General features: G+C 45.3%; 1 protein-coding gene across 1 annotated transcript; it reads left to right on the top strand.

Moving 5' to 3' along the window:
- The first annotated feature begins 4310 nt into the window (after window positions 1-4310).
- meis3 (myeloid ecotropic viral integration site 3) lies at window positions 4311-12107 on the top strand. Its single transcript, XM_076143257.1, has 12 exons — window positions 4311-4322; window positions 7278-7417; window positions 7671-7848; window positions 7950-8000; window positions 8107-8157; window positions 8453-8602; window positions 8700-8808; window positions 9033-9175; window positions 9815-9891; window positions 10571-10629; window positions 10729-10815; window positions 11908-12107. The coding sequence occupies exons 1-12, from the start codon at window positions 4311-4313 to the stop codon at window positions 12105-12107; spliced, it is 1257 nt and encodes a 418-aa protein (XP_075999372.1).
- The last annotated feature ends 2897 nt before the right edge of the window (window positions 12108-15004 follow it).

Here is a 15004-nt window from a genome sequence, read left to right on the forward strand (position 1 = left end):
AGAGAGAGAAAGAAAGAGAGACAGGAGGGAAAGTTTGCAAACAGGCTGCCTGAGCAGGTCGATAAGGGTGGATTTGCTTGGCGAGCATGCTGGAGAGAACTCTGGAGAGATGGAGGGAAGGAGGGAAGGAGGGAGGGAGGGATGGAGGGAGGGAGGGATGGAGGAACGGAGGGAGTGGGAGAAAATTTATGTCTATGCGGCCAGACGACCCAGAAACTGGAGAGGCACAGGCTCATAAAAATGCACTCTGCACCCCTGCCCCAGACAATCCCCCCACTTTTACCCTTCTCTCTTTCTTTCGCCTCATTCTCCGCACTCCTCTCTCCTTCCTCCCTCACTCGCTCCCCGGTGGTGTATAGGGTCACGGCTCTCTGATGTTTTGGGGGGCTGCTGTGTGAGGTTCCCTCAGAGGTCACAGCACCCATATTCCCTTAATGGCTGAGTCACTGAAGTCAACAAGGCCCGGGTGGCCTACCAGTTGGCCTCCATCTCTCTTTCTCCCTCCTTCCCTCAAGTCGCTTTGAAGCAAGGCGACCAAAGTCAGAGCAGCAGCAGCATCTGAGGGTCTGTAAATGTTGTTTTTCACTGTCCGGGTGATGGATTAACCCATTACATGGGGCCAACAGTGTCAACAGCTAACAATGTCATATTTCTGTTTACACCCATGGCATCATGTTGGGAAATGAATGTGTGGAGGACAGGAACAGCTTGTAGAGGAGAAACGTCTGCCATGTTCTATTTGCAACTTCATTCGATTACGCTGACCAACTCCATTTCTCATTTCATACCCAAAGTCCAGCCCTGCTCACCAAGATGTACATGCAGTCTTGCAGAAAGACACAAATGTACACGCGTGCAAAAATACACACTCACTGTTTCCAGTTTCCCCCTCCTCTTGTTGTTTCCTGTTTTCTTGCCCTGGGCATTGCCTGCAGTGAGCCCTGACTTTGAACACCGGCACCTTGACGCTGACCCTCCAGCACACAAGCAAACAAGTAAGCGGGCACACAAAGTCTTGGACACGGAAACACACACACACACACACACCCACCCACACACACACACACACACACACACACACACACACACACACACACACACACACACACACACACACACTGCTGTATTCACTGTCATAAACACACTTGCATGAATGCTAGTGAGGACACTCACACCCACACCCACACCCACCCACACATATACACAAACACACACATGCACACACACTGCTGTATTCACTGTCATACACACACTTGCATGAATGCTAGTGAGCACACCCACACACAAACACACATTGAGTAGACCTTGGTGGCTGCAGAGGAACAAGCACTTGAGCCTTGACAGCGAGTGACAAATAACTGCAGCAGCCTTGACATGCAGTATGGTCCTACACAGCCAAAGCTCCATGACTTATAGTGCAGGAAGAGAGCCGGTACAGTCCAGCCCCCACTCTGATCCCCTCTCTGCCCCCCACCCCCCACACCACCACACCAGGGAAACATAGATGAACGTGTTGTGGATAGTGTCAAAGTTTGATTCTGCCTGAAATCACAAAACTATAATACAGTATAAATGCCGATACAGAGATACAGATAAAGATCAGCTAAACTCCTTATTAAATCATGAAAAAGATGATCCCTTAAAGTGCCAAATTGAAATTTATGATACAATAAAACCATTTTTACTTAAAAAGGAAAAAGGAAAGGAAAAATATAATGAAGTAAGTATTTTTCACAACATACAAAAACCTCTGGTACAACAAAAGACAAGAGTGCAAAGGTGTATTTTCTTATTGATCAATCACTTTCTCATTGTCTTATACCATTATTAATTAATGAACGAAAGCAAAATCTGTAAAACTAATTATTATTATAATTATTTAAATAGTAGTCATTGATAACAACAGCAGTTATCTCATCTGCATGTCTTCCCTAGGGCAACATACAGTACATTTGGGTTAACCTACAACTGCGTGAGTTAACAACAAATGTTGAGCTAAAATGCTGTTATTTACATAGACTGTATTAAGGTTATGTTGTCCCAAAGAAAACACATGGTGATGTGATGTAAATGACACATGTAAATTAAGTTGTTATGTGTGTGTGATGAGAAGAGATTAAAGAAGTTTAGATAAATAGGTGTTTCAAATTATTGAAGAAAAATAGGGACATTTCTCTAAAGGAAACTAAAGATAGAGCAAACATTACCTAAAAAAACTAACTGAGGCATAAGATGTTTTAGAAATCTGTATTATTATTTTTTAGCTTCTTTCAAATCAGAGAATTAAATGAAAAAGGAAATAATGAAAAAAGAATGTGACTTCCTTTAGATGCACACACACTTTTTTAATGTTAAGCCTTTTTCATTCAGCCTGTTAACAAAGTGAAAAGCCTTGGATGTGCCTTTAAAGCCCATTGACACAGTGTCATGGCCGCGTTAAGCTCCAGTGTAGGAGGGGGCAGAGCGCTGTGATCACCCCGGCGGGAGAGCAGCGCCCCGCGGAGTTGAAAGCCCCCTGGCTGCATGGAGGCTGAAGGCCCCTAGCAGGCGGCCCCACGGTCAAACTCCATGCCGCCCACAGCGACGCCTGCCCCGGCCTACTGTTCCCTCCCAGGCCGCTAGTGATTGAAGTGCAGCCGCCTGTTGGCCCCTCGCAGCAGGACCGGGGGAAGAGGAGCATTTGGAATAATTATTATGTTACTGAGGTGTCATTTACAACACAAGACCCAAGAGTTGAGGTATTCTACAAACATGTGAGAGCTTCTTTTCTCTCCTTTCTCTCCCTTCTAAGTTAAAATGAAACTTTCTCACGGGCTTTGTTTTGTTTCGTCACCTCTCAAAACCAGCAATCAACAATAACAAAAAAAAGACGACGACCAGAGGCAAAATGGCGGCGTTTTCGCTGAGTTACAATACATGTCGACCAAAACAATAAAACACTTTAAAGCTGTTATCAGCCGCTAAATGTCTTGTCATCGCACACGCTTCAAACTTATTTATGACTCAGCTTGAAGGACACAAACTACACTCAAGCATGTATGTTCTGTTGACAAACTAACATTTCAGTCATACCGAGTGTTAATTCGGTTTCGAGTAATTTTCATTAATTTTTACATTATCTCTTCGTATATGACTTTTGTGTAATTGTAAAGTTTAATTTTCCTCATTGTTTTCTTACTCTTCCGACTTTAATTAATTGTTCCGAGTTTGTGTGTGTGTGTGTGTGTGTGTGTATGTGTGTGTGTTGCGCAGCTGCAGTGGGGACGCGAAAGGATGGAAGGATGGATGGTTGATGGAGGAGTGATAACCGCCAAGAGACCCGAGCCTGTCGAGATAAAAACCATCGAGGGGGTCTTCTCCTCTGGCGTTTGTGTGTGATAAGGAGGAGGAGGAGGAGGAAGAGGCGGAGGGGAGTGGGAGTATAGGAGGGAGGGGGGCAAGAGACCCCGTCGCGTTTTGACCCCTCGAAACCTCCCTGCACACAGCCACCATCACCACTCCTTCTCCTCCTCCTCCTCCTCCTCTCCCTCCTCCGCCTCCTTCTCCTCCTCCTCCTCTTCTTCTCCACTCCTCTTGAGACTGAAAACACCATTGCTCATTCACAGCCGTGTCATTATCTAGCGTGTCGCCGTATGCTGCGCGGACAGCGAGCGAGAGGAGCCAAAAAGGAGCGACACCACCACCGCCGTCTTGTCTTCCACCACACGGCACTGACCGAGCGAGCATCCCGACGACCGCGAGACGGAGCCAAGGGGCGCGCCAGGCGGAGTCCAGTCGCTGCAGGAACCCGCTGCTCCAACCGGTTTGTGGACTTACCCGGGACACGGCCCCGACGGGACCAGACACGGAGAGCGTTAAGCGTTTCGGTGGGACATTTTTATGCCAATTAGCGGAGCCTTCTCTATTAGCTTAGATTGTGTTTTTAGCAAAAACGCGCTTTATTATTGCGTTTATTAGGACTAATTTATATGTTATGTAGTAGAGCGCTAGGCTTTTATTACCTGGAAATATGTGAGGATATCTACGGTCCATAAAATTATAATGCTGTGGTGTAAAGCGCGATAGGCTAGGAGTAAATAACAGCAGGTCCTGACTGTTTACAACCATTACCCTGCTTTATTCCTCATCAATAACACGCTCACATTTACTGTACATCATCATTACAACTTAAGTGCCTGCCTTCTTTTTTTTTTACAAAGAATATTGACTTCCATTTCCAGGAGATCAAGGATAAAGAAGGGGAGCAAAGCTCTCAGGACTGGCCGGACAGCGCATCATCCTCTCCGGTGTAGGACTGGCTGTCGAGTCGCATGGAGAAAAGGGTATGTCTGCTGGATTTAGGCTCTGTTTTAGACAAACACCTGCCTGGTATAAGACATAACACAGTATTAAGGTCGAGAAGAAGGTTCGTAAGAAGTAAAACAACCCAGTGGAGGATTTTGTGAGGGATTCCATGCATACTAGTCCTGTTTTGGTAGGAAACACAAGGCCTGATGAAGTAAATAGAGACAAGTGGACCTCCTGTTTCTGAAGGAGAACATCAATAATGCATGATGACCAAAAAAAACAATCTGGTTGAATCTATTATACGTAGGTGCTTCATATCGCTGTAGAGACACATTGAGTCTGTCTATATCCAAACCTGTTGTTAACAAGTCACACACACGCTTTAATAAGGTGCAGTTAATATTTGAGGCTGTAATAATGTGCAACTCCTGCTCCCAGCAGTCATATAGGCTCAAAACAATATTATACTATCATCAGCTGATTCAGATTCATTTCATCCTCTAATGAAAATAATTGGGATTTATTGTTGTGTAATGACTAATGAGAGCTGGTGGGAGAGGAGAGGAGAGGAGCTGCAGCGCTGAAACTCTGTAAGTAGGTCAGTGTGTTTGATTCACAAACATGTTGGAGGAGAAACAGGCTGAAGCTGATGGGCAGCATGCAGGCAACAGTGTGGAATATCAACTATAGGCACAGAGAGAGGAAATCAGTACACAAACACACGCACACACCAACAACAACTACAGCCAGGGGCACTGCAATTAATATTCAGTTTTATTGAAACTTGAACAAAATGTCGATTAGCAGCAGTTCCCCAAAGTGTGTGTGCGAATATTGGAGTGTATAGAGAGGAACACTACATGCAGCAGCCACAAGCATCATGGGTTCTCAAAGGGAGTGTATTGGTTTGGCATGTGTGTGTGTGTCTCAGTCGTATGTTGTCACTGTGGGCTGCACTGGACTGTGCAAGTCATTATTTATATTTTTGTTTGCTCTGAATGTGCCAGTGTAACTCTTTTTCAAAAGTTGTACTGTCATTTTAATTTAACACTTTATAAAATACGCCAAAACTCACTCCTGTTGTAGCGATGTGAGGGGTCATAATAATAACAACTAACTTCCATTTTTATTTATATATTATAGTCTTGTTTACTTAAGGCAACGCATGATTTAAATGACTTTCCATTTTAGAAATCAAATTGAAATTTTGCTGATTTACTAGTAGATTGTTCCAATTTCAGGAAAGTGTCAACGTCTCTGTTTCCACCTTTAAAGTGCAACGTTACCAACATCAAATAATCCCTGAGATATGAGCCATTGCTCCAGAATGTTCTCTTAATGATATGTGAGTTGTTGTTTAGGGCCAGAATATAAATGTAAATGTTTTCATAAATCTGAAGATAGCAGCGTCTCAGGGAACTCAGGTACCCTGCAGAAGCATCTTGGCTGTTAGGTTTCTATTAACTTAAAGGCGTGTGTGCTGCAATAACACTATTAAAAGCTGTTACGTAAATGCAGAGCTGCCAAGTGACGCCTCTCTCTCAGGCCCCCGTGACTTACAAAAAGGGGGAAATTCGTGGAATTTGTCATCTTGACTTGTGCGCTTTGATCCGTGGGACGCACGGTAACCTGATCGGGGGCCGCACGCAAAGAGAAACGCGCAATCCGATAGCGGTGATTGTGTTAATAGCCATCAGCCATAAAACTGAAAGGTGTCCCGGAGCAGGGCCTCAGAGCGAGCAGGTGCTCTCCCTGATCCAGGCCGGGACATATGGGACTCACAACACGGGCGGCAGAACAACCTGATAAGCCCTTTAGGACAGTAGTGCCCAAAGTGGGGACCTCCAGGGGTCCGGCAGAGGGGGGACAGACACAGCAAGACACGAGGCGTTTGATTTTATTCATGTTATTTAATTTGCAGAGGTCAGCACAGTGAGAGTTGTGTTTCTCTTTCACACCAACAATCATCTTCCTTTTTTAGGTTTGAGGGTTTTAGTGCTTAGGAAAAGGAAACACTGCACCCTGTTCCCCCTCCCAACATACTCAGGAAAGAGTCTCTCTAAATTTGCTCATGATCTTAGGTGGTAATCTTTACGACAAAGCTCTTCAAAATCTGCCATAACTTTTACGGCTTGAGACGGCCACTTTGTGATCCGGCTGCTCCGGTGGGACCGTGACAGGAATCCCTTTAATCCAGCAGAGAGAGAAACAGAGGCAGATCTGCTGACCTGAGCAACGCCACCTCAGAGACACAAGCTGCAGCGTGGCACAAATTAGCTCTGTAACACACACACACACACACTTACACACACGCAGGGCGAGAGAGAAACAAGGGAGTCAAACATGTTTATTCATGATGCTGATGCTATTCATGATGGCACAGTCTTCCTACAGTGTGTCCTGTGTTGCACAATGCAGAGTACGTGTGTCTCTGATCCACACGTCTTGTAGTTGTGTGTGTGTGTGTGTGTGTAAGCCCCAGTGAGGATGTCACAGCAGGCTGTGAGGGACATCTCAGCACGGCTTCTGTCTAGTCAGAGTATAGGAGGGAGGAGAGAATATTAGCTGTTACAGACTCACCATGTTCCTCTCAGGGAGCTCATCTTCCTCTGCTCTTCCTCCAAGCACCGGTGCGCAAGCGGGCACACAAACACACACTCGGCTTTTCAGGAATGTAGAATAACTGCCCTTGTTTTTAGTTTGACTGCAGTTATCCTACTGGTTTGCCACAAAGTGTGACAGGGAAACAGACACAACAAGACACAAAATAGACACAAAAATCACAGCTGCACATACATGTACTTTAAGACACACACTTCATAGTCCCAAACCCTGCACACACTGTTCAATAGTCCAGTAAGCAATATCACAGAGGCCCACTGACAGCTCGGCCAACTAATAACGTCTAAATCAGATTTGATGCCGGGCGGCACAGATGTGGAACGTGTGTCATGTGTGTAATGTGTGTTTCTGTCTTAATTGTGTTTCAGTATGAAGAGCTGGTGCACTATGCAGGGTCGGAGGCCATGTCGATGGGGGGGTACGGGGACGACGTGAGGCCTCTTCCTCCCCCACAATACGGGCCCACCATCCCCGACTCCCTCAAGCACCACAAAGACCAGATCTACGGGTAAGCCTCTGTGTGTGTGTGTGTGTGTGTGTGTGTGTGTGTGAGCTATTTATCTATCTTAAAGGATTTATGGTGTGTTATAATATTGTGTTAGACATGTGTGTGTGTGTAGTGTGTATATAGTACGTGTGTGTGTACAGTGGTATGAAGTTTCTTGTGGCACACGTGTGAATGTATCTTCTGTACACTATGTCAACTGTTACTGTGTTTATGTAAAGTATGTTAACTTGTGTGTGTGTGTGTGTGTGTGCAGTCACCCACTCTTCCCACTGCTGGCCTTAGTGTTTGAGAAGTGCGAGTTGGCCACCTGCTCTCCCCGAGACTCCGCCTCCCTCAATGTCCCCGCCCACCTCATGACCGGCATGACCAATCACAGCGACGTCTGCTCCTCCGAATCCTTCAATGACGACATCGCCGCATTTGCCAAACAGGTGAGCGAGGCACAGCCGGTGTCAGTCGGCCCCGGGGACGGAAACAGAAGCCCTGCCTGTTTTCTCAAATGTGTTAGAATTTGTTTATGTTTGTGTTTTAGATCCGCTCAGAGAAACCCATATTCTCCTCCAATCCTGAGCTGGACAACCTGGTACGAAGCACACACACACACGCACACACATACACACACACACCAGTACAAATAAAGATCTTTACTGTGGATGATATATTGATTTCTCAATGAATTCCCTGCACAGATGATCCAGGCAATACAAGTGCTTCGCTTTCACTTACTGGAGCTGGAGAAGGTTGGTAGAGTGCTGCATGTTTTACCGTCACATTAATATGGGGATGTCCTCACATTTAGGCCTTTGGTGTCAATTAGAAAACGCTTACCGACACAAGATGATTTTGAGAGCGTGTTTGGGGAACTGTGAGGTGATGGCTGCGTCCTGGAAGTCTGGGAAGGAGGAAAAATTAACCCAATGAGGCGTTTATGGTTCACAGCACTGCTTCGCCCCTTATTCAGGTATCGATCGCTCTGTGTTGTTAATGGTGTGTTGTGCTGACGGTCGTAAATCTGTCGCCCCCCCCCCCCCCAAGGTGCACGACCTGTGTGATAACTTCTGCCATCGTTACATCACCTGCCTGAAGGGCAAAATGCCCACTGACCTGGTGCTGGACGAGCGGGAAGGCGGATCCAAGTCGGACATGGAGGATTTCACCGGATCCTGCACCAGTCTGTCAGAACAGGTGAGACAAGGAGGCCAGAGAGGCTAGGAGACACAAGAAACACACCCGTCAGCAAGTTACACGCCTCCTTATCCTCTCTCTCTCCCTCGTGGTGCAGAATGCGTCGTGGTTACGGGAGCCTGATGAATGTGCCACTACTCCTCTGGGAACACCTGGCACCTGTGGCCTGCCCTCACACAGCACAGCAGACAACTGCAGCGATATAGGTACACACACACACTCTCTCTCTCTCACACACACACACACATAGACAGAGTCACACATTTCTATTGTCACATGGCCAATAACTATAATTATAATAACTTGTGAAATTGATCAATATTGTCTATGAGATGTTTCTTTACCTTCTACATCAGATTTATTATAATACTTCTTTACTGAGTTTGTAATGCGACTGACTAAGTTGAAATACTGTGTGGTCTGTGTTCAGGTGACGGTCTGGACGGAGGCGTGTCCCCGAGCACAGGAGAGGAGGACGAGACGGACAGAGACAGGAGGAACAACAAGAAGAGAGGGATCTTCCCCAAAGTGGCCACCAACATCATGAGAGCGTGGCTCTTCCAGCACCTATCAGTGAGGCTCCTATCCCTCTTTTGTCACGTGTTCAAAGTTCATCACCGCACTTGATAATAGCGATTTTAGACAATAATAGAGCCGTCACAGGGAGCAGCAGCCAAACAGAGAGAGACTTATGAGCAGAAGAGAAGATAGAACGAGAACACAGAGAGGGTAAAGACTATAACAAAGGTCAATTGAATTAAATGGGGGGATTAAGTGATTATGTGAATATGCTCTGTGTTAAAGAAGTGTAGAAGCGATGGGAATCCAGTGAGTAATTGTCGGCCAGGTGCTTAAATTGGTAATTAGCTACTAAATGAAGCAGGTCAAATGTTGCTTCAGTCCAATTATTACAGTGAGGGAGAGACACAGGAGGGGGGAGGGGCGGGGCTACCGAGTGTGTAAATGTGTGTTAAGATGGATCATGAATTCCGTTGTGCGGTCGTTGGTCAGGATTCACTCGCTCCTGGCTATTCTCACATAAATCCCTGCGTTCCATTTATCAGGAGTGGAACCTGAAGTCGTATTAGGTCACCAGAAGATGATGATGCTGCAATTTTGATGACAAATAACTCCAATGTCCCTCCAGCTGAGAGCCTGCTGTGTGCGTGTGTGTTCTGCTTTCATCAGCATTACCCGTGTGTCTCTCCGCAGCACCCGTACCCGTCTGAGGAGCAGAAGAAGCAGCTGTCTCAGGACACGGGCCTGACCATCCTGCAGGTCAACAACTGGTCAGTGCTCCTCCAGATCAATACACTAATTCTGTCTCGCAACCCGTCGATAATCAGTTAAACTGTCGTGTTTAAATGTGAAGCTTCGACTTCCCAAATGAAGCACACAGCTCGTGCCAAGTCAATAGAGAATATTGGTGCGGTCGCCCGGCGCACAAATGAACAGCGTCTTCATTCATGTCGCCTTTTATTGAATTTACAGACTTTAATATGAATATTAGGATTAAAAACAGGCAATAATATAAAACGTAAAGTCTGTAATCTACTTTACAAGAGTGAAGCGTGTAACTGAGGATGCAATCTTCTGCAGGTGCATCTTGTTACATTAACTCTTTTTATTTATTACTGAAAACTTAAGTAAACAACAAGAGCATTACACTCAATCTGAGCTGGATATATTCTAATCTGATCATTTGCACATTACTGTACACACACACACACACACACACACACACACACACACACACACACAGCGTGACCCGATGGATTCAGATCAATCAATTATTACAGAGCGATCAATACATGCTACGGCCTGAGTTTGATTTACTCTGCCCTCTGCAAGGGTTAAGTGGTTGTAAAATGGAAAAGGTTAATAGTCTTCTGGTCAGCCTTTTTTCTCCATTAACGGCTGGACTCCGTCTCTCTCTCTCTCTCTCTCTCCCTCTCTCGCTCTCTGCAGGTTCATTAATGCCAGGAGGAGAATAGTTCAGCCTATGATTGACCAGTCAAATCGCTCAGGTCAGTGCTTACACTTCAGTCGACCATTCTCCTCGTCAATGACTGTGAGTGTGTGTTTAGGTGTGTGACAGTGTGTTTGTGTGTCTGTGTGTGTTGCAGGTCAAGGTGGTCCCTACAGCCCAGAGGGAGCCGCTCTCGGGGGCTACGGGCTTGATGGACAGGCTCACCTCGGCCTCCGGACAGCAGGTACACACACCTGTAAACTCTGTGTATTGTTGTTTTTACTCGACATAATAGAACGCAAAATCAAGAAACTGTAAATTGATTCGCTTTTTCAAACTTTTTTTTATACATTTCTAAAGACACATCTCCCTTTCCCAGATATTTAAAATGATAGAATTACAAAAAAGGACAATTCGCAGGTTTGGTTGTCAAAATTCGTTGTGTGTCGTAAAGTTTCTTTCATTTTTGTTTTACAGTGCAGATTTTATAAAGCTTTAATTAGACTTTAGTCTCCGGGGTGTTGAGGTAAATTAAGAACTAAAGTCGTTTGCGGAAAGAGAATGAATGTAGGCTGGAATTAAACTGGAAATCATAAAATGAATCACAAGATGATAAAAGATTTAAGTAAAGTGAAGCAACAACGGTATAAAGCCATTAATGCTTCTCCATTAAGGGTTTTTAATTAATAAGGTCATTATTCATCTCTGTGGTTGAGCTGTAAAAGGAGCAGAGGATCAAAGTGCTACACCCAACAGAGACAAAGATTAAATATACGGCATCAAAACTTGAAAGCTAAGACTCTAAGACGCTCTTCCTCTCTCTATAATGGTCGGCATGGTGTTTCAACATAAAGTCAACTCTTCTTAGTAAGTGTGTGTTTGAGATGTGATGTGAACAGACAGTGTTGACATCTCAAACTCCAGGCCAAGTACTGTAGGTGATAGGTGATGTGTGTGTGTGTGTGTGTGTGTGTGTGTGTGTGTGTGTGTGTGTGTGTGTGTGTGTGTGTGTGTGTGTGTGTGTGTGTGTGTGTGTGTGTGTGTGTGTGTGTGTGTGTGTGTGTGTGTGTGTGTGTGTGTGTTTTCCACCTCTGGACCAGGAAAAGTTTGTGTGTGTGTGTGTGTGTGTGTGTGTGTGGATCTAAATACAGAAATGGAACTATAAATTAAAAAGAAATATTATTATTCTATTTATGCGTCTTAACTTCTATAGACCCTTGACAGTCTGATAGTTTAAAGATGCTGTATTTGTCCTAAAGTCTCACTGAAGTCAAATCCTTCACTTGGACAAAAACTATACTTAACCCCTCTTCCCGTCCTCTGTCCTCTCCCCCAGGTCTCCAGGGAATGTCCTCCCTCCCAGGCGACTACCCCGGCTCTCTCCTGTCCCAGCAGGGCTACCCCCCCCACCCCGGACCCTCTCTGCACCCCTACCCCGGCCCCCACCCGCACCCGGCCATGCTGCTGCACCCCCCGCCACACACACACCCCGCAGAGTCGCTCCTAGCGCAGGGACTGGATATACATGCACACTAGCTGCAAAGGGAGGGAATGTGTGTGGCAAATGACTGTATGAATGTGTGTGAGAGAGTGTGTGTTGGATATATATGTGAGGGATGTATTTTTGTGTGTGTGTGCCTGCGTATGTGTAATGACGCATACAGTACACTATTTAGAAGAAAAAGACATATTGCTTTCAAAGTTTACATTCCCCCTGAAAGACACTGACCTTGATGTCAAACTCTCACACACACACACACACACACGCACACACGCACGCACACACACAGTCTGAACCCATAGGTTTAAGCCATACCTCTCTCAGAGTAGAAGTGCTTCCTCTTTCCAAATCCTTCACTTTGTCCTGTGGGTGAGACGCATTAAGACGCTTTAAGAGACATTTCCCATCATGCCTCATGTCTGAAGAAGATCAGAGAGACAAACTCATATTTATGACCCCCCGTCGACAATGGTGGACAAAACCCAACCCTCTGACCAGCGTCTTCTTCACTGCTCCCTGTCTTCCTGCACATGTGACAGAAACACACTCACACACACACTTACACACACATACACACACACACACTGTATTTAAAGCTGATTTGTTTTATTTCTTAATCTATTTTTATATTTATGAGTGCCACTCCAGGCAGATGCAGCTTCACTTGAGCTTGTTGAATCTTCGTGTTCTTCCTCAGCATGAATGACTTCCAGTCTGCCTCGCTTTCCTACCGCCGACCTCTTTAAGATCCTTCACACACGTAGAACACACGCGTCAACCCGCACTGGATACGGAAAGCCATTTCTACACACACACACACACACGAGAACACTTACACACGCGTACTCCTGTAAGCGTCTCCAGTAGGTTTGTCTGGTCTGTCACAGGAGTGTGAGAGGAGCTGCAGCCAAAGGACTCTCAACATTCTGCTCCGACGTCTCTGAATGATGATGGGAAATACAGTTATGTTGACTGATGTTATGATTATAGTATTAAAAGGTTTTTTCTAAGACTTGTCACTAGTTGTGTCTATTTGTGTGTGTGTGTGTTTGTTGTGGTTCTTGCTGCTTTTAAGACTGAAATATGGCAAACGTTGCTTTCTGTCAGAGAGACTTTGGGCCCTCAGTGAGCCTCTTATTATTATGTTTAATTATACAGGCTCACCAATATGAATATGGATATGCTGTACAAACCATAAAACAAGTTTCAATAACCACCCAAACAATATTTACCTTTGAATATTGTAGATTGCAGAAGCTCAGGTGTGATCTGTAGACTCAACAAACCAATATATATAAATACAATCAGGCCGCCATATTCAAATCCACCTGCACAGATCTGCTGGTCGCCCTCCATTAGGGTGTGGAGCTCATACTTGCATTGTTATTGTTGTTGCGTGTCATCTTCAAAGCTTTGTCACACGTGTTTTTCACAGCGGGGGGTGGAATTGAAGTAGAAGGAGGAAACGTACACAACCACAGGAAAGGACATGGAATCTCCACGGAAACCCTTTGAACCCACGAGGCGCCTTGTCAACGGGGCAAAAACACTCTGAGGAAGAAACAACAACAACTAAAGGGGAGCTCATTAGTGTACATACCTCCACCAAGGCCCAACTGTCCTCCAAGTATGTCCCTGTGTCTAAATTTAAATTGTTACATTTAACAGGTGAGAGATTAGACAAAAACCAATGGCAACAAGCAATTTTTGATTAATCCTGCTATAACACACAGGACAATAAGCTCTTTGGCATAGGAAATACAAATGAATCCTCTTATGTATTTATAAAATATACAGTTTAATAAAGCATCACTATAGTTGAACATCTGAGAAACAACCTAACAAGCTCACACGCAAAATGATGAAAGCTATTTACTCCTCTGTTAAACCCAGAGTTGTTTCCCTCCTTTCTCTTCTATTAACACTCGACTCTGTTTCATTCCTCAGGCCTGAGTCGCCGTGATCCATCACCGGTCACCCATCTGTGATCTATCTGGATTATTACAGGACCAAAATGTTAGATTTCTTTAGAGAACTCATCCCATCCCGTCTGAAGTGGGCAAAAAAAGAAAACATTCTCTCCTCGTCTAGACAGCAACGTCGATCCCTGCCTGAGAAATGGACTTCTGATCTATTGTGGTCTGTCATCAGCCGGTAATGTGTGCAGTGCTGCGAGCAGGTCAACCAGAAAGCAGAAAGATGGATCACAGGGCTTTTGTTTTTCCATGTCATCCACAGGCCCATAATCTGTGAATCCTGTGAAATACTGCTGTACCACGTGTTTGTTCTTGGTGTCTTGGTTAAATACTTCTAGGTAAAAAGTGAAAATTTATAACTTTTACATTTCCATTCCATTCCTCCACCTCTTCTTCTCTCCACTTTCTTCACCTCTAGATGAAGAAGTTTTCCAACCCTTGAAGCACACAAGCGCTCCCGAGATTCATTGCTAATGTCTCTTGGTCTCATCTGTAACCTTCACCTCTTCTCCATTCCACATCCTTCTGCCTTAAGCCATCTAACATCCATTCACCACCGCCCCTCCCTGGCATCCAGCATCCACCCTGCTGCACCCTAAACACACAACAAACCCTGAATACCCTCCAACCCTGCCCCCCCATCAGGCCTGAAGCAGGGGGGGAGGGGGAAAGGGGGAGGGTCAGGGGCCATAGTTCAGCGGGAGGTCAACAGGAAATGGCTTTTCTCCCTCACACTCAGGTCCTGACCTCAGCAACCCTCCACTTTTCATTTCTCTTTGTCCCTTCACACAGTTTTAGGCTTGTTGATCAGGATGAGCCCCCTCACTTAAACTCTCTCACTTTGTCACAGTAATGTTTTTGCCTTGCTTGTAATTTCCCGTAAACACGCCCATGTCTGAAAGTGTCGTTTCCACATCGGGAAGAACCTCTGAGCACAGCGAAGAGTCTAATCTGAC

Source organism: Genypterus blacodes, unplaced genomic scaffold (genome assembly GCF_046128005.1).
Source record: "Genypterus blacodes isolate CSIRO-AG114 ecotype Tasmania unplaced genomic scaffold, CSIRO-AGI_Gbla_v1 ptg000003l_1, whole genome shotgun sequence".
NCBI classification, from domain to species: Eukaryota; Metazoa; Chordata; class Actinopteri; order Ophidiiformes; family Ophidiidae; genus Genypterus; species Genypterus blacodes.